A 21472-nucleotide genomic window follows, 5' to 3' on the forward strand; every position below is an offset into this window, starting at 1 on the left:
GATGAGACAGTTGCTCACGGCAGAGGAGAAAGAGTAGGAGACTGCAGTCGGGGGGAAGGTACACAGGAACAGCAGTGTCAGGACAACCTAGAAAAGCATGGAAGTCATGAAGAAGAGAGACATGAGATAGACGAAGAGATGAAAGAGATAGAACTAGGAAAAAGAGAAAGGAAGGAGAAAGCTGATACAGAGGAAGGGGGGAAGGTAACGGGGATAGCTAGCAACGTCCATGACGAAGAAGAAGAAGACTGGGATAGCCTCATGTTTTCCGATACTCATATGACCGCCTCATCCAGCGGAGTTCCATTCTCAGACACATCAACCAAAGTAGAGAATTCTCTCGTACAGGGAGACAGCTCAGTGCCGTCTCCTTTGCTGTCTCCGCCGACGTCGTTGAACTCAAGCCCAGGTGAAGATACGGATCATCGTTCTTCATCTCCTTATAGGAGTCTAAGCGATAGACAACATCCGTCGCCTTTCTCATCGAAGATAAAGGAGAAGAGTCGAGAACCACGAAGAAGAGAGAAGTTATTTTCTTCTCCTGAAGAAGGGATTGATCGTGTTGAGAAACGGGAAGACAAGAGAGAAGAACGGAGAGAATTGACGTTCAGAAAAGCCCAGAATCTACTCAAGTGTAGCAGAAGAAGGAGAGAGGCTCCGCCGTTTCTTCTTGTACATGGAGTCTTTGGGGCTGGAAAGAGTTCTATGCTGGCTGCAACGCTCGCCTCTCTATGTCGGTATGTATTAAGGGTCGTTCTAAGAAGTAGTTCATACGGAATTCTTCCTGGGCATTTAGGGTTTGTCTGCTATTCTTTACATGCCTGCGGCTGACATGGTATGCATGCTATATATCTGCCATGAAGAGCTCTGGCCATACCCCCCGTTGAAGTGAGGAAATTATTTCCATAGGCGGCGCTTGGGTGCGAGCAAGCAAGCAGTAGATTGAGTGAACCTACTGCTTGAAGAATTCCGTGCCTGAGCTCTCCAGTTACACACCATAGGCCTCTTGCGTCCACATTGGCAGTATTCAGTGTATATAGACACCTACAGGTGTCTATGTCTACCTATGGATATGTACATACAAACTAAGCATGGATAGACAGACAACAACTGTAGCATGTCGCCTGCTAGACTTGCGATCGTTTAAGACAACAGTGTCAATTCATTCTCCCCGCCTGAGCTTTTTCTCGTATCTCCTCTTCTCATCTTCCGCAGTCATGTATGTAATTTCTCCCTTCTCAAAGACACTCCCTCTGGCGTCTGTTTGTTTGAAGACGCTGGCAGCTCGTAGACCTTCTATCTTTTTCCTTCTTGTTTCGTGGCCTCCTCGAACGGGTCTGTTGTTTTCAGGCTCCTGGATGAAGCCGACAGTAGAAGTCACGTCCTTCTCGTCTGCAATACTAATACGGCTCTTGATGCTGTCCTTCTCAAGATTCGATACGAGTGTCAATACACTGGCTTCGCCCGCATAGGAAGGCTCTCAGAAACACATCCGAATCTCTTGCCTTATGCCGTCTCGAGTACCCGAGATCGTAGTATGGCCGTAGAAGATTGGAGACGTGTTCTTCTACCGTTAGTAGTAGGTAACAGCCATGGCACCGTGTCTACAGCCGGGAAACTCTCACACTATACCCTCCCCAGCGGTTTACACAAAAGGGCCGAGATAGCGACTCCATCATGCCGAGACAATAAAAAGGCCCAAGGCGGTACTTCAGGAGATCAAAAGATCTCCACGGAAGGCGAAGAAGAAGCAGTTGAATCTCTAGAGCAGATGGCCGCTCGACTCTTAGGAGAAATCGAGAGAGGCACCTTTCCCCCCACCATGGTGGTAAGGATAGTAGCGCAGTCATAGGAATCGTGAGGAAGTCTGTAGAAGGCTTCTGGAGATGACTTGTATTGACGATATGGATAGGTATGGGATCTGTCTTTCTGAGGTGGCATGTCATGGCTGGGTGAGTGGTTCCATTCAGGTGTTGAATCAATGTAGAAGGAATGTGGCGTTTCTTCCATGCTCTTGAGTTCACGTAAATGCTGCATGCAGTCACACACACGTACATCTTCTCTCTGGGAAGTAGAGACAAACCCTGATTTCTTTCTTATACATAGGGATATGTTTCTATAGTGGCCATGATGGTACACATGCTCTTTTCATTCCATGTGGTTTTCGTCATGTGCTCTACCCCCATGCGCGTACACACCGATATGTTCTGCCCAGATTTCGATGTCTAAAACAGCCAGCTACGCTTGTCGTTGTTGATGTCTGCGTGACTCTCCGGTCTTATTACGGCCCGGCAACTGAGAGGTTCTTACACTGAAGGAAACTTTTCCACTTGGTTCTTTGACTTGTGTCTTACCTCTCTATATGTGTGTACGTCTATAGCCGCCTCATCGTTTGTTTCTTGTTTCTATTTGAGAAGTGCTCCCCTATTAGTCTCTCCGTTACTTATCAAGCTTCTAGATTGGAGACGATTCTTTAATCGCGACAGTGTTTCTTTCTGTGTGCACTCCAGTCCTTTTGTTGATATCTTTCATGTGTTCTCCTCTAGCATCTTATTCGAGGTGTATTTCACCAAGTAGAAAGAGGTGTCTAACTCTAACTGCCGCTTCTTGGTGTCTACTGCCTGCCCCCTTCTTTCAGCAATGGAAGAGTCACCGTCTTCTCGCCACGACATGTAGCACAGCGGCGTCTTCAGATGTCTTTTCTCCTCCTGGCCCGTCATTCCAGTCTTCTTCCTTTCCCGCCTTCAGCGCATGCCCCGCCCCTTTTGTCTTTGTCGATGAAGCTACTCAAGTCACAGAGTCACTAGCGCTAGCTGTATTAACTCGCTTTGCAGCAGTAAGGTGTCTGCAAGTCGGAGATTCCAAGCAGCTGCCACCAGTAGTGAAGAACGCATCTCAGTGGGGCTCGCGGTCGCTCTTTCGACGTCTTTTGCCGTCTCATCTAAATCGTATGGCTTTAGAAGACAAGGTGAAGGGACACCACGAGACAGAAGAAAGTGATAGAAGTAGTGGTAGTAGTAGCAGATGCTCTAGTAGCAATGCAAGCTTGGTAGCACACTCCGATGATGATCCCTCGGAACGGAAAACAAGGCGTGCACCCTTGTTCTCCAAAGCTGACTCTGGCTGGAGCAAAAACAGACGAACCAGAGAAGAGAAAGCTTTGGCCGAGAAGACCTTCAATGAGAAAGCCCCTCTTACAAGCGAAAGAACTTCGGACAAAGTCAACAGGTTGACAGTGGGGCAGAAAGATTCTTTCGACACGCACAGCTCACAGCAAACTCTTTCAGGTGTCCGCCCAACTGCACCCTACAGCTTGCAGTCCGGGTGCACCGAAGCAGTTACCAGAAACCTCGATAACGACCGCCATTGTCAGAAGTCTCGTCATTTTCACTCACTTATTCTCCTGCGAACTCAGTACCGCTGTCACCCGGCAATTAGTGCCTTGTGCAGTCGTCTCTTTTATGGAGAGAATTACTTGAAAGACGGCGTAACGGCTGAAGAAAGGCTCCCTCCTGTACCGGCATGGGGGGGACCGCTGTCGTGCGTAATACTCCGAGCTAGCTCCGAAAGCCGCCATGGCCGTTCGTTTGTCAACAGAGAGGAAGCGAACATTATTGCGCAGCTTCTTTTCGATGCTCTTCGCGAAAAGGGAGTTGGAGACAACAGCGCTTCAACGTGTAAAGCGGTAGTCGGGGTACCGCCTGCACGTCCGCCCCATGGAAACCCACTCTACCGAAGTGGGGCAACGCCTTCCCTGGGTGCGCAAAGAAAGGGACGAGACCTCTGTGCCTCAGAGATTGGAGTCATTTGCTTGTATAAAAGCCAGGTGACATGTGTCCAGCAAGCGCTAGCAGACCGTCTCCCTCGGGAGATTGCCAGTGCTATCCAGGTGTCCACCGTCGATGCGTTCCAAGGTGCCGAGAAGGACCTCATTTTTCTTTCTTGTGTTCGCAGTAGGCCTCCGCCTTTTCTCAGTTCTCGACCCGGTCTGCTTTACCCCTCAGGCTTCACGCAAAGCCATCGACCTGGAGACTATGGAAAGAACATTCCTAGTCTACCGCGCCCGAAGGGGCAGAATCCACCGACGGCAAACGTGGACAAAGCTTGTGGAGGAGGGAGCCGGGAGATGCCAGAAAGAGAACCCGTCCACAAGAGTGTTGCAGAGGCCCTGCGATCGAAGGCAGAAGAAAATCTTCCTCTACTTGTCCTCTCGGATGATGAAGACGAGGAAGATTTTGCAGCCCACCAGAAGACAACAGGAGACTTCATGAATTGTCCCAAACGCATGAATGTAGCTCTGAGTCGGGCGAGAAGACAACTCGTGGTGGTTGGCCATGAAGCCATATTCCGTAGCCATCCCGCATGGCACGAGCTATGGAAACGCAGCAGTAAACTGTACACGTGACAAGCAGGCGAACTGAACAATGTAGCGTGACAGTTCTCCTGAGAAAGGCTCGAATGCCTTAAGAATTTCTGGTGGGCGTACGCCCTATATATTGTCATTCCGACTGATGCGGTCAGCGCAAGCGTCTGTGCTTGAGCTACCTTTTTGCAACGCTAAATTTGTTGCCATCGCCAGAGCCACGCGCGTCTAGTGCCATTCGGTGATGGCCGCTGATACAGAGCCCCGTACGACAAGAAAAAATCTCTATGTCTGCATGTGCGAATTTTTTGTGGAGTGTTTCACATTTTCGCATCGTCTTCTGTGAAAACTTGGTGATCTGTGTATGTCCCGATATCATGTACATCATAACAGGTTAGTCTTTTTGTCAAGGGCATTCCAAGTCGAGTCCGGCTTTCTGCTGGCGCACAAGGCTGCGTCCAGGTCGTCCGGATCCTGTACTGCCACGGGGGGGCGGCTCGTGCCAGTTACCACTAAAAGTGTTTCTTGTCGCGGAGTGGACCCCTGCCGTTTTCCTGAGGCATCCCACTCAAAAGAGAGCCGAGACCATGGGGAAAAAAGCACTCGATACGTGGGTCTTTCTCAGTCACTGAAGAACAGCGTTCCTTCAGTAAGGGGTCAGGACCGCAGCGACGGCGTAAAGCAGAGCAATGTCTCGCTGAGTGGCCCGTGAGTCCCTTTAGTTGACACCTTCAGTGGACTTGGGTTCCTGCGCCGTAACATCAATAGAACGGTTTACTGTGAAGTCCCCGTGTGGACTACGGCCACTGAGAGTCTCACGATGTAAGCACAACAAACAACCGCGTCCCCCTCCCTACGAGGAGTCCATTCACGAACTGAGCGCCTACAACGGCGAGGCTTCTATCGGATAAGCCTACAAGTGGTTGCTTTTGACGGGGGGGGGGTCCTCAACCGGACTGACGGTATTGCGAAGGTAAGACGAATGACACTCGAACAGCAAGCGCCAGGCCGCTCGAGAAGAAAGACTTCCAACCTAGAATGAAACAAGGCTTGATGGTTCATGGCGGACACAGAAATGGCAGAACTGGGCATACCGCACACAGCCTCCTACACCTTTCCTACATCCAAGCCCGCGTATCAACTGCGCCGATGATGTTGGTTGTATGCACTGAACATCTCTCATGATCAAGGTGACTTTTCGCTTCTCTTGCTGGTAACTTGTTTGAGAGTAGAGTGGCGAGCGTTAGCAGGAAATGGGAGGTGGGAGGGAACTCTCCCTGCATGCGATGGACCCGAGCATCGACTTGGTCAGGTCAACTGAGGCAACTTCAGGGGGGCAGTCCATTCGGTTCTTTCTTACCCATAGGCAAGGACTGAATATTCTTAGTTCCACGGAAGCGATGTCGGATTCTTAGATTTCGAGCTTGCCGACGTTTCTCCTTCAACCGGGCACATGTTCCACCAAGCAAAAAGCCGAAGCGGGAGTGTGCAACAACACTAGGGGAGCTTTCTCTCCCTCCTGTCTTGCAATTCTTACGCATGCGGAGGTGTGGAAAGGGGGGTGTTGCGTTGGTGTCCTTTGCTGTTTTTCTAAAACGACAAAACGGAAGTCCATTCCGGTCGTTATGGGGCTTCTCTTCTATTCTTGTCTTTTGTCTCTTACTAGCTTTCACTTCTGTGGAAAGGCAATTCAATGAGAGAGCTCTAACCTCGCCTTCCCTCCTTTCTCCCTCCCGAGGACGGGGAGGCGACCACGGCGGCAGCAGGAACCGTGGCAGTCTGGTCCGGTGATTGGAGAAACACAGAGAAGCTGCGCTTTTCTTTACTTTCGTTTTCTGGAACACCGTCTTGTACTGCGCTGCATTCCGTTTCTCCCCTCGTGTCCCTACATCTGATATCTCACATCGTCAACACGACTTTCTCTCAGGACAAAGGGCAAGAGTCCGGTAACAAGTCAGCTGAGGCTTTAGCTATACGGCTTCAGGTTTCTGCTTTGTTTTCCTACCACGGAGGTCCCGCTGCTGACAGCGCGCACAGGGATTCTGGTCATTCTTAACACCGGCAATCGAGCCACGAGGATCGGCTCTCTAATGAACTCTCAGTAGCTAGCCAAACGACAGAGTTTCGTGGATGAATTTCGCAGACCGTCTATGACACGGTCGCTCTTTCCAACCGAATCCTCCGTCGGCACAACTCCTCGACTTGGCTGAGGTGTACATCCATCAGGACAGCTCTCTTAGGACCTCATCAAAGACGTTACGTACATTCCTCATGACATTGTTAGACTTGAAGTCTGACAATTGTAGCTTTCGAGCTTTGATTCGATGGAATTTTTCATGGTGTTTCAGTCGTCTCGAAAGACCGGAGAATTTTGAGGTGCTCTTGGTACCTTATCCGTTCGTCTAAGAGATGGCTCTCTTGGTAGGGAAGAAGTCCTCGCCACTCCCCTCAACCGGACAGCAACTCTGACTGGGCTGAAAACACCATGTCAACTGAATAGAAATCTTTTCTTCTATCTCTTTCGATGCTTTCTTGTTCACCATGGATTCCTTTGCTTTTGACGATTCCTTCACCTATTTCCCTTCTTGTTCTCTTCCTCCTCCTTCCTCTTCATCTTCTTTCGATGGCGTCTCTTCATCCTTCAGCCCCCCTGATCACCACAACAGTACAAGCTCCTCATCGCGTTTTCCTTTGCTTCCCTCTTTCTCAGATAGCCTAGAGAATTCTTCACAGTCTTTCTGGCCTTCTTTCAGTAATAGTCAGCATCCATCGTTGCGCTCTCTTTCATCGTGTCCTTCTCCTTCAGGCCTTCCTGCTTCTCCTATCCTCTCTTCGTCACCATGTCCAGGACCTCCAAACAGTTCTCTTTCTTCCTTATCTTTCTCCCAACAGTCCTTTTCTTCTGTTTTGAAATCCGTCTCACAGCGGTCGTCGCCGTCTCTGGGCGCCTCCTCACCTCCACCTTCTTTAGGTCTTGAGACATCGATTAGTAAAGAGGAGAGACACGTCTTTCTCCCATCACCCTTTAGTCTTCATGACTTTGCGCATCTTCCCTTTCTCTGCAGCCGGGTGTATGTACAGTTCGCTGCAGACGGGGTGTTACCTCCGGAAGTCAAGCTCGCTCTCCGGCATCCTCATGGATATGAATACACTGTCCGTGAACCACGAGGTGGTAGTACTAGTAAAAGAGAAAGAAGAAAAGAAGTTAAACACGAAGAAACGTCCCCATCCCGGCCGTCCATTCCTCTCTGTCCTTCACAGCCTTCCTCGTCACATACAGGTACCGCCTTCTTCCCTTTCTCTTTCAGTCTGTACTAGAGATCTCATGAGCCGTCCATCTCTGTGTAGAAGTGAGGTATAGCACGATCTATCTAGATGTTTCTTGCGTAGTACCATGTTTCTTACTCCTTAGATAGCAAAGGGACCAACCTTGCGGAACAGGAGGCGAGACACCATTCACAACATCTACAAGTGAAGAGGAATAGCTCATGTCTCGATTCTCTGTTCTGGTCGATCTTCTTTTAAACAGTTTCGTTCTTTTTTGGGATCCATCTTAAGCAGATCTCTCTTCTCTTTGAGACCTCTCTTTCTGAATTTCTTTTCTCTTCTTAACGCGTGTCTTTCTACATTGTATTGTAAAAGTACCTAAACACTGATAGACTCCGCTTGATGTGTATATCTAGGCTTTAAATTCTATAGCGATCCTAGGTTTGGGATTCCTTTCCACCCCTTCTATCCCCCGAGTTCCTCAGCGCGAAGTTGAGCTTTTGAGATCTGAAGAAGGAAGCCCTCTGTATCAGTCTGCTGTGCCTCACAAGTTGTGACTAGCAAGCTCTGTCATCACCTTCTCTCTGGATCTTCAAGGAGGGGTATGGCTTTCTGTTCTCTTTCTTAGTTTCTCTTCTATGGTGTGAAACTCTTTTCTTACTCATCCTTTGGCGGGATGTGCCCTTTTCTCTGTTTGTTTCTCTCTACACTTCTTCAGAATCCTCGGCGCCGGAGAGTCGTCTTTCCTCTTCTCCTGTCGGGTGTACAGACACTTGCACATCAAGAGGAAGACCGGATGGAGGTGCGACTGGAGGTGCTTCAAGTGTGTCAAAGAATCATGACAGTTGTGACTGTTCGTCATGTAGGTTATCTCGTGCTATAGAAGAGGCCGCGAAGATTCTCAGGCCTTATGGAGTCTCAATTGTCAGAGACTCGAGACTCTTGGGACACAGTGACTACCCCCGGGCACCGAGTGAAGCTCCTTCTCAAACTCCTAATGCTTTCCTTCCTCTCACTCCTCCATCTCTACCACTTAACACTAAGTCCTCATCTTCTTCCATCTCCTCTTCTCCGTCATCTCCTCAACTAGCTCTTGTCCCTTATTCATCACCCTGTAAAGAAGTATCTCTTTCTGCTCTCCTACCGGGTAGATCTTCCTTCTCTACTTGTTCGTCTTCTTCCACAAGTTCTAGTGCACCCCCCGTCGTGGGAATGCTCATCCGCAAGACAGCAGTGACTTCTTCGCGTCAACATCGAGAGACCGGCTCGGATGCTCCTTCTTCTTCTCCATCTTCGTCTTCCTCTTCTTCTCCGTCACTTTCTTCTTTTCCTCCGGACATTGTTCACGAAGTGGTAAGAGAACTAAAGAAAGGCTTAACGTGTTTCGTTTTGAGAGGAGCACCCCCGGTGACTCCTCTCCCAGGTGTACGTACACCTGCTCCACCAGCATCATCCCCGTCAACTTCAAAGGCCATTTCCGTCTCAACGGCAATAAAGCGAGAGAAGCTTCACTCCAAAACAGGAGACTTGCGAGGAGATGCCCAAGGTAAAGGAAGGGCACGGACAGCAGGAGGAGTCAGCTCGACTGAGAATGGAGATCCCCATGCTTCGTCGACTTCAGGGTGGGGGGAGGCAAGTAGAGGTCTGAAGTCTTCTTTCGATGGCGACTGTGAAGTTCTGGAAGGATGGATCGACGCGATTCTTCAGTTACATGATATGGAAGATGAAGATCGACAAACTCTAGTTGTAACGAATCATTACGCGGGTATCTTCAGTCATAAGCGGGCTGTCTTAACGCATACTTCTTATGAATTTGGGTGAGGAGACACCTCAATGAGAAAGCAGAGAGGGAACTGTAGATACACCTGAGATTCCTTCTCGCAGAAAGTCAGGGGGGGCTACTAATCACTTGTATGAATTGTACATAAAGAAAAGAAGGAGTGGTGGAAGGGAATACTCATCGTCTTCCTATTCTGATCTACTAAGCAACTGTAGAGGTATAAGAGACAAGCAAGCATGTCGCGTGGAGATGCCCGTTGCACTCTATTTTGAATGGGCTGGGTTTGCCGTCATTCGGAAATCTAGTGAAAACTGAGATCTTCTCTTTCTGTCTGTACATACACCCCAATGTGCCTCAGATGATACGATGGATGCTATTGGACTTCTGCCTGCCTGCTGCAGAGCCCTCTTGGCATTTGTCTCCTCAAAGACACCCTTTAGTTGCCTCACTTTTTTTCCTTGTTTTTTCCTACGGTGACTTGGGCCGAAGACAAGCAAGTCGTGGAGGATCTTTTCTTTCTTCGGACTGTAGAATGGAAAAGACGCTTTCTCTGCTCTCTCTGTCGGACATGGAGGGGTAAATCTTCTTACGGGTACTTTCTCCAACGAGTTCAGCTCTCTCTCTATATATATACGTTATTCTACCTATACGTAAATGTATCTAGATATACAAAGATAGACACATAGGTCGGTAGTAGGTGTATGTGATGCCTATGTGTGCGTGTTTTCGATGAGAACTTCAGCGCCTCTGTAGAGCTCTATACATGATAGAAAGGGAAACTTCGCCACGTCTCATTTACATCTCGCACCCTTTCGATAGACGCTCTGCTGAGCTATTTCCTAGAAGACTCTACATCTCATCTATCTGAATGTCTCTCTCTCAAACCTGTAAGGATAGAATTATCTCTCGCTTTCTCTTGCTCTTCAGGTCGCTTCTCTTCCGAGATCCTGCCTTAAAATTCTCCTCTGTATACGGTTCCCGAAACGCAGATGACTCCTGCTCTTCTTCTTCTACGAAGACGACGAGCCGTAAGAGTAGTCGGGCAGAGCCAGGAGGGGGAGCAAGCTTTTGGTCAAGCTCAGGACAGAAAGGAACGCGATCAGAAGTGAATGAAGTTCTCCAGCTTATTCCAGGGTTCCTGCTGAAGACGCTCTTCTTTGATGGTATGAAAACAAAGGTTTCTCCTTTTCAAAAGAAGAGAAAGAAAATGACGTCTTTGTGTTCTCTGGAAGTCTCATCACTAACGCGATTCTGACGCCTTTCTCTCTCTCTTTGTCTATTCTTATACCAACACAGCTCAGCTTCGTCGATTTCTTTCTTTCATGATGAGCCTCCACTTATGGGCAACACATGCATCGTTCTTTGTCTCTTCTAGTAGTAGACACACTCTATACACTATTCTATGTCTAGATACATCGTTCTCTTGTTCTATCCGGGTGTATATACACCCGTCCCTCTTCAAGGGAGTCCTCCCTTTTTGCCTAGATCTGTTATCCTTCGTTCTTTTTCTCCTTGTTGTTTCTTTTCTCTTTCTTTTCCTTCTCAAATTTTCTTTAGGAGCCACATCACAAGTTCGACCTCTCCTTCGATTCCTTCGTCGTCATGCATCGGTATCTCTGTCTCTTACTACTGGGGGAGGGATGCTAGGGGGAGGCCCAGGCTCTTCTGTGAACTCCTGTGCTTATTTCTCTTCTTTTCGAAAGGCAGCATCTGCTGTCCTTTCCTCTTCTTCTTCTTCTCAATCTCGCCGTCCTAGTACCAGAGCAAGACGTAAAGAGGAGAATGAAGAGAGGAAAGAGGAAGGAAGCGAAGAGGAAGACGAAGAATCAGAAGGAGAGAAAAAAGACGCCACTAGATCTAGAATGCCTGAGTCGGCTGGTCCTCATTCAAAGAATAAACACCATACTAGTCTTAATGGGAGTGAAGGAAGCGCTTCTCATCTAGATGCACAGGAAAGAACTACAAAGAAACCCTTAAAGGTGTGACGTAGAAGAAGAAGAAGATTAGCTCTATGCTGTATTTAGGGGTGTGGATGCTGATCTGTATGTACAGCTGAGCTTTTTGCCTGTTGGCATCTTTCTGAATCGCATCAATATCGATGACATATTCTCCATGTCACTTGAAGTTCCCCTACCACCCAACTATTTCACTCGGCTGCCTTTGTCCATTCATCTCTTGTAGTCAGTTTCTGATCTTCTATCGCTCCTCTCTCTTCTGTTCTTTGCTTTGTCTATGAAATAGATCATTCTTATCCCACTCATGACACTTGCGTTCCTAAGAGAAGCATAGGAATCAATGGAGGATGACGTCGGAGTCAAGAGCATCTTTACCATACACATATAATCTTGTATCTGTTGTTTCTAAAGCCCCTGCCTGTTACCTCCTTCGCACAGACCTCTGCTGTATATACACTCTAGACATCCTTCTCTCTCCACCTATGCTCCTCCTACTATACTTTGGAGGTTGAGAAGTGAAGTTCTTTCTTTTTCATCGTTTCTTCTCTCCTTTATTTATCGTGATCTCTCTCATGAAACGGTATGGGCGTGTTTATGTACAAGGACTTCAAGTGGCTTTTCTCGTTGCTCCCTGCAGGTGTTTCTAGTGATCTCGACCTTTCCTATGAGGCATAGCCGTGTACGTGTCGCACGGACAGACATAGATGATCGCATTGCCGAAGACGTTACGACGCGGAAGGTGAGAGAAGAAGATAAAGAAGAAAAGGGAGATACACCTTTTCTCCTTCTTCTTTTTCTCTTAAGTATTAGAGAGTCGATGCTGAAATACCCTCACTTTACTATGTTCTTTACGCTCTGTATTTGCATCTGCGGATTCTATTCCACGGAGGAAGGATGTATGTTCTCTCTCTCTCTGTCTCTCTCTCTATATACGCATAAATGTACAGATAGGTATATACATATGCTTTCACATATGAGAGATACGCTGAAAAAGAAAGAACTGTTAACGGTGTGTACATATGTGATATACAGCAGGCAGAGCAGGACTGGGTGTATAGATACTAGATAGACAACAGACTGCTCGGCGAGTCTCCCTATACACAGCCACAGGTGTGATGGAGAAAGGGCAGCGAGGGAAGAGTAGACTTTTCCATTTGGGAGACCCTTTGTAGATCTTTCTCTCTCTGTCAAACAGACGTACATGTCTGTGGACCTAGCTAGCTGCACACGAACTAGCGCGCATGGTACATGCCTGCTCTCAGGTGTTCCTCTTCTATTCACATACATAGCTCTAGAGTCACATTGTACATAGAGTCTTACTCCGACACATTCCATACATGTGTGTGGGACCTCGATCAACCTTCTACACGGAGAAAAACGATCAGAGCTATACTTTCTGTGTTCGCATGCTAGTACGTTGTCTCTCTTCTTGTCATTTGCACAAAACATAAAGGTGACTACAATTCCATAAATGTCTAGAGAGAAGTCTACCTACGCTGCGCATGCATGTATGGGCTTAGAATCTCTTTATTTTTTTCCTCAGTAGCTAGCTACTAGTCTATCTGTATGCCTATTCATCTATCTGCCTTCAGTGTATCTATCTATCCATCTTTAGCCTATGTATCTGTCTATCTTTAATCCCTATCTCTCTTTTTCCTATGTATGTACGTATGTATGTATTTCTTCATGCACATTCTGTATAGTCTTCCCTACACGATTTGGTCTCTTTCGTACTGTTCTCACGTAGCATTACATCTCCTTGTATACCTGCCTCCTTCTTTTTCCTTTTCTCAGGCCACACGACGATTGCGTATTCGAGGTTCTCTCTTACCTCGAAGTCTTGAGAGAATTCTCCGTGCTTTCACACTTCTCACCTCTTCCTCTTCTTCTTCATGCTGTTCCAGCTCTTTCTCTCTACAACATTCTTCTTCTTTCTCCTCCTTCTCTTCTACTTCGTCGCTTCCCGCAGATTCTTCTTCAAACATTCCTTGTCTCTCTAAGGGAGACTCTAAAGCCTTTCCTAACAAGACTAGACAGGAAGAGAAGGTGGATGAAGTTTCTGCACCGCAGTATTATCTTAAAGATCTAAGTCTTCTCTTCTCTTTTAAAGCCCATCCGCATGCAGGCGCTCCTTTTGCAGATGAAGAACTAGCTCTCTGTCTACCTAGTCAATTGGTATAAAACCTCACAATACACAAGACAACAGTCCCTCTAGGAATATACCCATAATAGTCCACCATCGACGAGCTACATACATACATGCACTGATATACATACGTACATACACACAGACGTACGTACATACATACGTACATACATACATGCATATTCATAGATATCCAACATGCATACTTTTCCTGACGGGAGGATATACTCGTAGTCGTCGTGATAGTGAGTTAGTCGATTCTCTTCAATTTGTTTGATAGGGGAGACGAAGCTTCTCTCAATACGGAGTACACCTGGGTCTTTCGTCTCCTCAGGGATATAGTCAATCTAATGGAAGGACAAGCCCCCTTTCTTTGCTAGAAAACTTTCAAGCACAGACCTGTCTCAAGCGACATGAAGGATCTGAAGAGACCATAGAAAGATAGCTAGGAATTCAACTAGTCAAAGTAGTAGGTCTTGTTCCAGTGATCGATTTGCACTGTGGACGGAGGTCTTTTCTATTTCTTTACGAGGATACTGCTTTACTCCTATCCAGACATTAGCCTGTACATATGTCACATACGTTCTTCATGCGTAGTACTTCTCTCTCTATACAGAGAAAGGTATACACGAAGGTCGTACATTCATTCACACATCTTCGAATTTAGAGCTACATAGCCGCTCAAAACCAGAGCGAAAGATCTCCTCGAGCTTCTGTGGGGCCGATGGGAATAAAAATATCTATCTACAGACACCTCTGTAGTGCCCCTCGCCTCTCTCTATATCTCTTTCTCTCCTTCTCCAGGTATCTCAGCAATTCTCGCGATTTGGCTGGCTACTTCAACAGAAGCACTCGAGTGTCTATACACGACTGAGGAGTCTTCTCCCGCCTTCTTCGTGGGCTCAGGACGCTACAGCTTCTCAGCTAGCTGACAGCGGGGTGGCAACAAAAGAATCGCTAGATGGTAGGTAGAGAGAAGACCATGCCAAAGAAGAGAAAACTTGGATGTGTGCATGCACGCGTATCCCCGTTGATCTAACGAGTTGATCAAAGACAAGAGACAATACTGTAAAGTAGGACGTGCCTTTCAAGATCAGGGCGTCTATACAGAAACTTCGTATCTAATAGGATACGTAAGATGGAAGTTGGGCCTGCTCTGTACGATACGATAGCTTCTCTCAATGTCCTACCTCCATCACAGCTACAACTTACTATCCCAGCTGTCTGACATGATCTATATAGCTATATCTATGTCTCCCTCGCTCTCTCTCTTTATCTCCGTGAAACCTTCTTTTGTCGCTATGGTGTTGTATGTATCGACATTTCTGTTAACGCCCTATTTGGTCCCTTCATGCTTTCAACTGTTAGGGTTCTTTTTCTCTTTTCCTCTGTATCGCTCCATATCTTCTCAAGGAGGTTCATCTCTTCTTGGAAAGGGAGCTGTCTTATCAGGAGGCCTACTAGCTCTCACAGCCGGAGACGAAGTAGAAGAAGAAGAAGAGAGGTGGCGTGAAGTGTCTGAGGCCATTACATCCTTCTGTATGATGATGCTGCAGAATTCTCTAGATCTCAAGAAAAACTTCCCGGTAAGGCTCGTTTCGGGGTGGTCTGTGTATCTGCAAACCTGTACATAGAAAGACTTCCTATCTCTTTCTTACCTCTCGTCTTTTTCTAGTCTCTACAGTAGGCACATATGGCAATCTGTGTATATGTATGTGTAGAGAGAGAGGCACATATATAGATGCACAAAACACTTACCTGTGTATCCCTTGTGGTCTCGAAGCGCGTATATACATACAAGTGTATACACGTGTATGTGGGTTTCTATAGACATATGCCTCTCTGTAGATATGTGTAGGCTTCTTGCGTAGGACTCAAGAAACAGAGAGGTAAGAGAGGAGAAACAGCCTCTTTATTACAGAGTAAAGGAGATATCTTTCATCTTCTTCGAAGAAGACGGGTATAAGGCTCAACTAAATATACACCTATCTCACACCATCTTTTGTATGAGAGCGGAAAGGCTTTCTTATGTTTCGTAGAATCTATGAATGTACATCAAGTTCGCCTATATATAGATATATATATATATACATACAGAAAGGAAAGAGAGGATGTTCTATAGGTCTTTTCTAGTCCGACTATTTTAGGTGACTGAATACATGCAAGAAACGGTACTACGGCCGCGGAAGGAAGAAGAGCTAGCGGAGAGAAAGGCGAAGGAGTGAAGCTTTCCTGTGTCTGTCTGCGAAGCTCTCTGCATGCTAGCTGACTGGCAAATGGATAGATAGATAGATGGACAGATTAAAGATAGATAGACAGATATAGATGCAGACAGGTCCAGCTAAAACGAACGGGATAGACTGAAGACAGATGGAAAGATAAAGACCCACGTGTTTTGTTTTTGTATAGAGTCGAAGAAGAGAGATAAGATAGAAGTGATACTTTTATATCTTTCTTGGTAAGCTTGGGCGTTGTTCTGTGTGTGTAGATTCTCTGTCGTCCTATAGTCGAGGTACGCCAAGTACTTCAATGGCTGAAGAGAAATAATAAGCCACAGATCCAAGGACTCCGCTTGTGCACCTCTCTTTATCCCTACCGGTTTCATACTGCATCAGGGCAAGTAAGGAAAACTTCCTCGTCTCTCCATTCTGTCAAATCTGCTCGCACAGTTACATATACCTGTATCTATCTGTCTCTCTATCTATATATTTTCTATCAGTCTATCTATCCATCTATCTTTGACCTATCTATCTATCTATCTGTCTTCAATCTATCTATATATATATATATGTCCATCATAAGGAGAAGGACTTGTATTCATGAGCTTTCATTCGAAACTCTGATAGGTCCTCTTCACTGCTTTATGCGTAAAGAGATGTGACTCCTTCCTTTACAAACTCCTGTAAAATTCGCCTTCAGTTTCTTCTTCTCTCCAAGTCTACCTCAGGACTCTAATAGCATCAGCTGCGGCTTCCACCCTGGCACGTTCCTCTGTGGTATACTCCTTTTGCGACTGGATCACCTTCTTCATCTGTCTCTCCTTACGTGCTCATGGAGGGATGTATAGAGGAGGCATCGGTGCAAAGCATCCAGGTGCGTGTGTGTGTACGCCAAGAGAGAGGCTAGACCGTGTATGTATGTATGTATGGATGTATGTATGTCTATCCATCTAGACATAGATATATATACATACGTAAATATACCGAGGTGTATACGCCTACGTGCTGCCTGTCGTGTATGGACAGATACACATGTACCCGATAGGAGTACATACGTGTGCAGACCTGGAGCTGCAGGTGTATGTACACATGCCTATATATCTGTCTACCCACCTATCTATCTACCCCTATCTATATGTAGACATACGTAGAGGGGCATAGCGTATCACCACTATGGCTTCGCCGTCTTTTTTCTCTTTGGTTCTCTTGTGTATCAAACCGCTGAATAATGAAGAAAGTCTCCAAAGATCTTCGCGTCTCTTCACTTTCGTCTTCATAGCTATTTTCTTCTCCTCGTCGTCTTTGTTTCTTTCTTTCTTATCTCTTTCTTTCTTTCTCTCTTTCTTTCTTTCTCTCTTAGGCTTCTTCCGCATCATCTGCATCCGCACTTCTCACCTTACTTAAGGATCTTTCTCCGGAACACTTTATCTCTCAGCACTACCTCCACTTAGTATCGACGTTTTCTTCTCTTCTAGCTAGCCAATCGACGACAATCGACAAACAGAAAGCGCCAGGTCTCTTGCTGAAGGGAGGAGAAGAAGAAGAACAGCGGGGGGCGCCTTTCATCATGCACGTAGATCTCTTTGGTGTGTGTAGACCTTCATGGATAAGAGAGCTTAAAGCGTTAACTCGTAGTTTTGAGGGAAATCAGTATCTCTCTATCTCCTGGAAGCAAGGACAGCGAGGTGTATCTGACTATCTCCTCTGGATAGGAAGCCCGTCACCACCCTCGCCTCTTTCACGGTAAGAAAAAGGCTTAATGTATACGGATATAGATAAATAAAATATACATACATACCTACATACATAAGTCTCCATACATACATACATAGATACGTCTTCATACATACATAGATACGTCTTCATACATACGTACATTCTACCAATGGGTGTAGTGCAGCAACTATTCTTTTCACATGCACATCCGTCTGAGTCTTGTCTTAGCTTCTCTCTAGAATGCAAATGAACTGAAAGAAAGGCAATCCATGTATATACGTATCTGCACGTATACATATGTGTACATATGTATGTCTCTAATATATGTGTACTTATCGTGTCTCTGCATATGTCCATCTAACTATCTCCTGCGAAGAGAAAGAGAAGAGAAAGAAGACAAGCACAACTCTATATCGACAGTCACACTCTCCCTCGGGATGAATGAAGAGATCCATCGGGATATCTTTCTCCTGCTCAAAGACAACTCTATTTTCCCCTCTTTCTTTCCTTTTTCCATCCTGTTTCTTTCTCCCTCTTCCTGTGTCTTTCCTTCTTTCGTTGTATGTCTTGTATAGATCAGAGGAGATGCTTCGCTCGGTGTTGTGCACGGCTTTATCTTCTCGCGACTCTTGCGGTCCTCTACTGAAGTCTGAGTGTATTCTTGACCATGTGAAGGATCTCGAGACAGCGGTTTGTCAGCTTAAGCAACGCCGCCCTTCAATCGAAGAAAGAGACAGCAGCTTACATGAGGTAAGATCAGATAGAAAGGAAAGAAGAAACACTAGGTTAAACCTCTTCACTTCTTCTTCTTCTCTTCCTCTTGTCTTTCCTGGTCTTTCGATCTGTTAACCTGGGTAGCGGTACACTACCACTCGAAGTCTCTCTAGCATCCCTCTTATTATCTTCAACTATCCCGCTTTATGCCTGCTCTCGTGTTTCCTTTGTGTTTCTTGAGATATCGCTTCTTCTTTCTTCTCAAAGAGAAGCAGCTCGGGGAGAAAGTCGTGTGTATTCATCTCTCTCTCTCTTTCAAGAAGGAGGCGAGCTGGGGGCTTGGACGTTTTTCTTAAGTTTGCATCGCAGGAGTAGGGGAGTTAGATAGTCAGCAAGACGTAGCTATCTGTGGGACCACGTAGATAGATAGATAGATTAAAGATAGATAGATATAGACAGATTCCAGACAGATAGATAGATAGATCTGCTTCTTTGTCTATTGTTTTCCTGGCTATCATCTTGAGGCTGCGGTATCTCCTGCAAGCGAACAAGACGACGAAAAGGCCCTTTAGCCCTTTCACGATAAGACGTGAGTTTTCTTTCAGTTGCCTACTTCACTTTCCTCATCTATAGAAAGGACTTGGCTGTATTCACCCTGCCTATGACGTCGCTTGATACGCTACTTGCTGTATTGTCCATTCTATGTACTCAGGCAAAGCGCCTACATCGCGTTAATGTCTACGCAGCGATTACATCCCAGAGACTTCTCCGTCTTCTCTCTTCTTCTTTCTCCTCTTCTTCTTCTTCTACTTCCTCCCCTCCCAAGAATGCTGATAGCTCTGTGACAACGTCAGCCTTTAGGCCTGTACAGCAACAGGGGGTCTTCCGTAGCCTTCAGAAGGATCTGAGGGATTTGAATCGCTTGAAAGAAACCCAGAAAAGCCGTGGCATAGACGTTCAGATTCATCTTGTCTCTCCTGGATGGGCCTATGAATGCTATCACATGGTAAGTTCAAAGGTGTCGCTCGCCTGCTATGAAGCAGTCGTGTATTTTCTACATACATGTCGCCCGATAGAGAATTCGAAAGATCCTTAACTCCTATTCCTCACTAGTCATCTGCAAGATGTATGTGAAAGATCCATCTCCTTACTTTTATAGTGAAATGGATCCAAACAAATGCCCCTCTCCACGTAGCATTGGTGCTCGTACATGTATATAAGTATATGCATATACCTGTATATCTGTCTCGTTGCTATGTAAATACACACATGCATGCAATCATCATATCTATACATACAGATACCTGTATGTAAACACCTGTAAGCCTAGAGTCTACACGTCTCTTATGTCGGAGAATCGAAGTGGAGTTCGTGTCTCTGCGTGTCTGTATGGAGCGTAGATGCTGTTTTCTATCACTTTTTGCTTCTTCTAGTGAACGGCTTAAGGCATTCAAGATAGAAGAGCCGATTCACCACTTCGTCCAGCAGTCAGCACCTCATCTACGCCGTGATATATAGGAGAGATAGATGAACTCTCAGCACATCCACTCTCGATTTGACGGCGACTCGCCCCTACGACGGCCTAGGTTCAAAAAGAAACCCTTCTCTGTATATGTACGTACAGCGTATCTGTCTCTCTTTCCTTTCTCTCCCCCTATTGTTAGGTAGGGAGAGACGATAGCAAGAAGCTTCTATGTCTATATCCGTCTTGCATTGATATGAGGTGACCTCATGCAAAGGGAGGTTACGTCGTATCATGGCGTAGTTTTACCATGGAATTTCTCTCGTCTTCTTTCACACAGGATTGTCGTACCTATCTTATACTTCTCTTAAGTTCCATCCAAGGGACAAGAGAAAGGCCTGACGGAAGGAAGCGTCTCTTCACGGTGATAAGCTCTGAGAAGTGTATTCCATTTTCATGGAGACACGTCGAATGTTCTTTTCTCTCTCCATGACTGACGTTGTATGTATGAAAACATGTATTTGACTATCTCTGGATAAGTTGCCTATACGTATCTAGGTGTTCATGTGTGAGAGGTCTTGTTCTCTGTGTGGGATGGTTGTATCTATACTTAACAGGGGTCTCTCCGTCCTTCGACAGGTCCTCTGTACTATCTCGATGTACTTGTGGAAAAGAAAGTTGCATCGATCAAAGAGGAGAATCTCGAGAAAGAGAAAGAAAACGTCACTGCCTCAAAGACGTCTACTTCTCATCGATCTCCCCAGTCGATTCCTTCCGTAGCTAGCTTGAGAGGTAAGCAAAAGAACAGATCGGTCTCCTCATCACAGGAGAAAAAGAAAGCACAAGAAGAAGACGACCAACTTCAAGATGAAAGGAAGAAAGAAAGTCTATTTTCGACTAGTAGTGAAGAAGAAGAAGAAGATCACCCTCAGGAAAAGAGAAGGACAGACACAGAGAGTTCGAAGCAAGAAGAAAATGAAGTACGGAGATCTGGAAGAGAAACCATTCACGGGAAGAGAGAAGGTGCGAAGAAGATCGAAGCGGAAAAGAGAGAGGAGAATAGCGACGAAAAGACCCAAGAGATCTCTATATGCAAAGGACTTACCCTGAGGGATGAGGTAGGCTAAGGATAGAGATAGACATTCTTCACTTCAACTGTATACATCACAGAATCTCCTTTTGGAAATGCTCTACATACATTTCTATCAGAAGGCGTTTTCCTCGTAGAAAACAAAACGAGCCGCTTGTAGAACGGCGGGGAGATGTACTCCACCTAACCACAGATCCACCTCCACGCACGCGAATCTCCACATATATACAGATCTGCATGCATACATATATATAGATAGATGTATATACAGACGCTGGTGGATCTACGGTCTATAGACACATTCATGCAGATGTACCTATGTACTACAGACGTAATCTCGCCTGGACGTTGCACACATCAGAAGACTTCGTGAAGTCTCTCGACAGGAGGAGCGCTATACTCGGGCAGAGTCTGTAGAGATGAAGGAATCCTGTCCTCTGTGGCGTTCGTTACTTCTTTATCCCGCTCAGCCTTGTCTCGCCTCTCCACCTGTGGAAGGACAAGAGAGATACAGTACGGTTTTCGCGTCTCAGAACCTTTCTCTCTATATACATATAATTATATATATATATATGTATATATACATCTATATGTGTGCGTGTATATACTTCATACTGTCATCTCTGGCTCCTCGAGGTCTGATGTAGAAGAGAAACTGGAGTTCTTCTAATACAGTTTTGACATACTGTACACTCTCTCTCTCTGTCTCTTTCATCGTTCGTCTCTCTCTCTCCCCCCTCTCTCCCTCTTGTTCTTCTCC

At 46.1% G+C, this 21472-nt stretch overlaps 2 protein-coding genes across 2 annotated transcripts; both read left to right on the forward strand.

Annotated features, from left to right (window-relative positions):
* The first annotated feature begins 9 nt into the window (after positions 1 to 9).
* CSUI_002869 (aaa domain protein) lies at positions 10 to 4720 on the forward strand. Its single transcript, XM_068063068.1, has 3 exons — positions 10 to 737; positions 1351 to 1828; positions 2639 to 4720. Exons 1-3 carry the CDS (start codon positions 139 to 141, stop codon positions 4403 to 4405), a joined length of 2844 nt encoding a protein of 947 aa, XP_067924955.1. The 5' UTR covers positions 10 to 138; the 3' UTR covers positions 4406 to 4720.
* A 955-nt stretch (positions 4721 to 5675) lies between these two features.
* Positions 5676 to 20788, forward strand: CSUI_002870 (uncharacterized protein). Its single transcript, XM_068063069.1, has 13 exons — positions 5676 to 7643; positions 8349 to 9447; positions 10338 to 10573; positions 10968 to 11389; positions 12003 to 12104; positions 13160 to 13540; positions 14316 to 14475; positions 14880 to 15097; positions 16000 to 16131; positions 17091 to 17473; positions 18022 to 18196; positions 18873 to 19166; positions 20240 to 20788. The coding sequence occupies exons 1-13, from the start codon at positions 6905 to 6907 to the stop codon at positions 20747 to 20749; spliced, it is 4851 nt and encodes a 1616-aa protein (XP_067924956.1). The 5' UTR covers positions 5676 to 6904; the 3' UTR covers positions 20750 to 20788.
* Positions 20789 to 21472: the final 684 nt, after the last annotated feature.

This window comes from Cystoisospora suis, assembly GCF_002600585.1.
Source record: "Cystoisospora suis strain Wien I chromosome Unknown contig_1220, whole genome shotgun sequence".
Classification (NCBI taxonomy): domain Eukaryota; phylum Apicomplexa; class Conoidasida; order Eucoccidiorida; family Sarcocystidae; genus Cystoisospora; species Cystoisospora suis.

What these genes read in the sequence shown, in the direction of transcription:
- CSUI_002869 (XM_068063068.1), top strand. Translation starts at nt 139, where the DNA reads ATGAAAGAGATAGAACTAGGAAAAAGAGAAAGGAAGGAGAAAGCTGAT. An exon ending in ACGCTCGCCTCTCTATGTCG is followed by an intron (nt 738 to 1,350) that starts GTATGTATTAAG and finishes TGTTGTTTTCAG; the next exon opens with GCTCCTGGATGAAGCCGACA. An exon ending in CCTTTCCCCCCACCATGGTG is followed by an intron (nt 1,829 to 2,638) that starts GTAAGGATAGTA and finishes CCCTTCTTTCAG; the next exon opens with CAATGGAAGAGTCACCGTCT.
- CSUI_002870 (XM_068063069.1), top strand. Translation starts at nt 6,905, where the DNA reads ATGGATTCCTTTGCTTTTGACGATTCCTTCACCTATTTCCCTTCTTGT. An exon ending in CATACTTCTTATGAATTTGG is followed by an intron (nt 9,448 to 10,337) that starts GTGAGGAGACAC and finishes CTTGCTCTTCAG; the next exon opens with GTCGCTTCTCTTCCGAGATC. An exon ending in TCTGTCTACCTAGTCAATTG is followed by an intron (nt 13,541 to 14,315) that starts GTATAAAACCTC and finishes CTCCTTCTCCAG; the next exon opens with GTATCTCAGCAATTCTCGCG.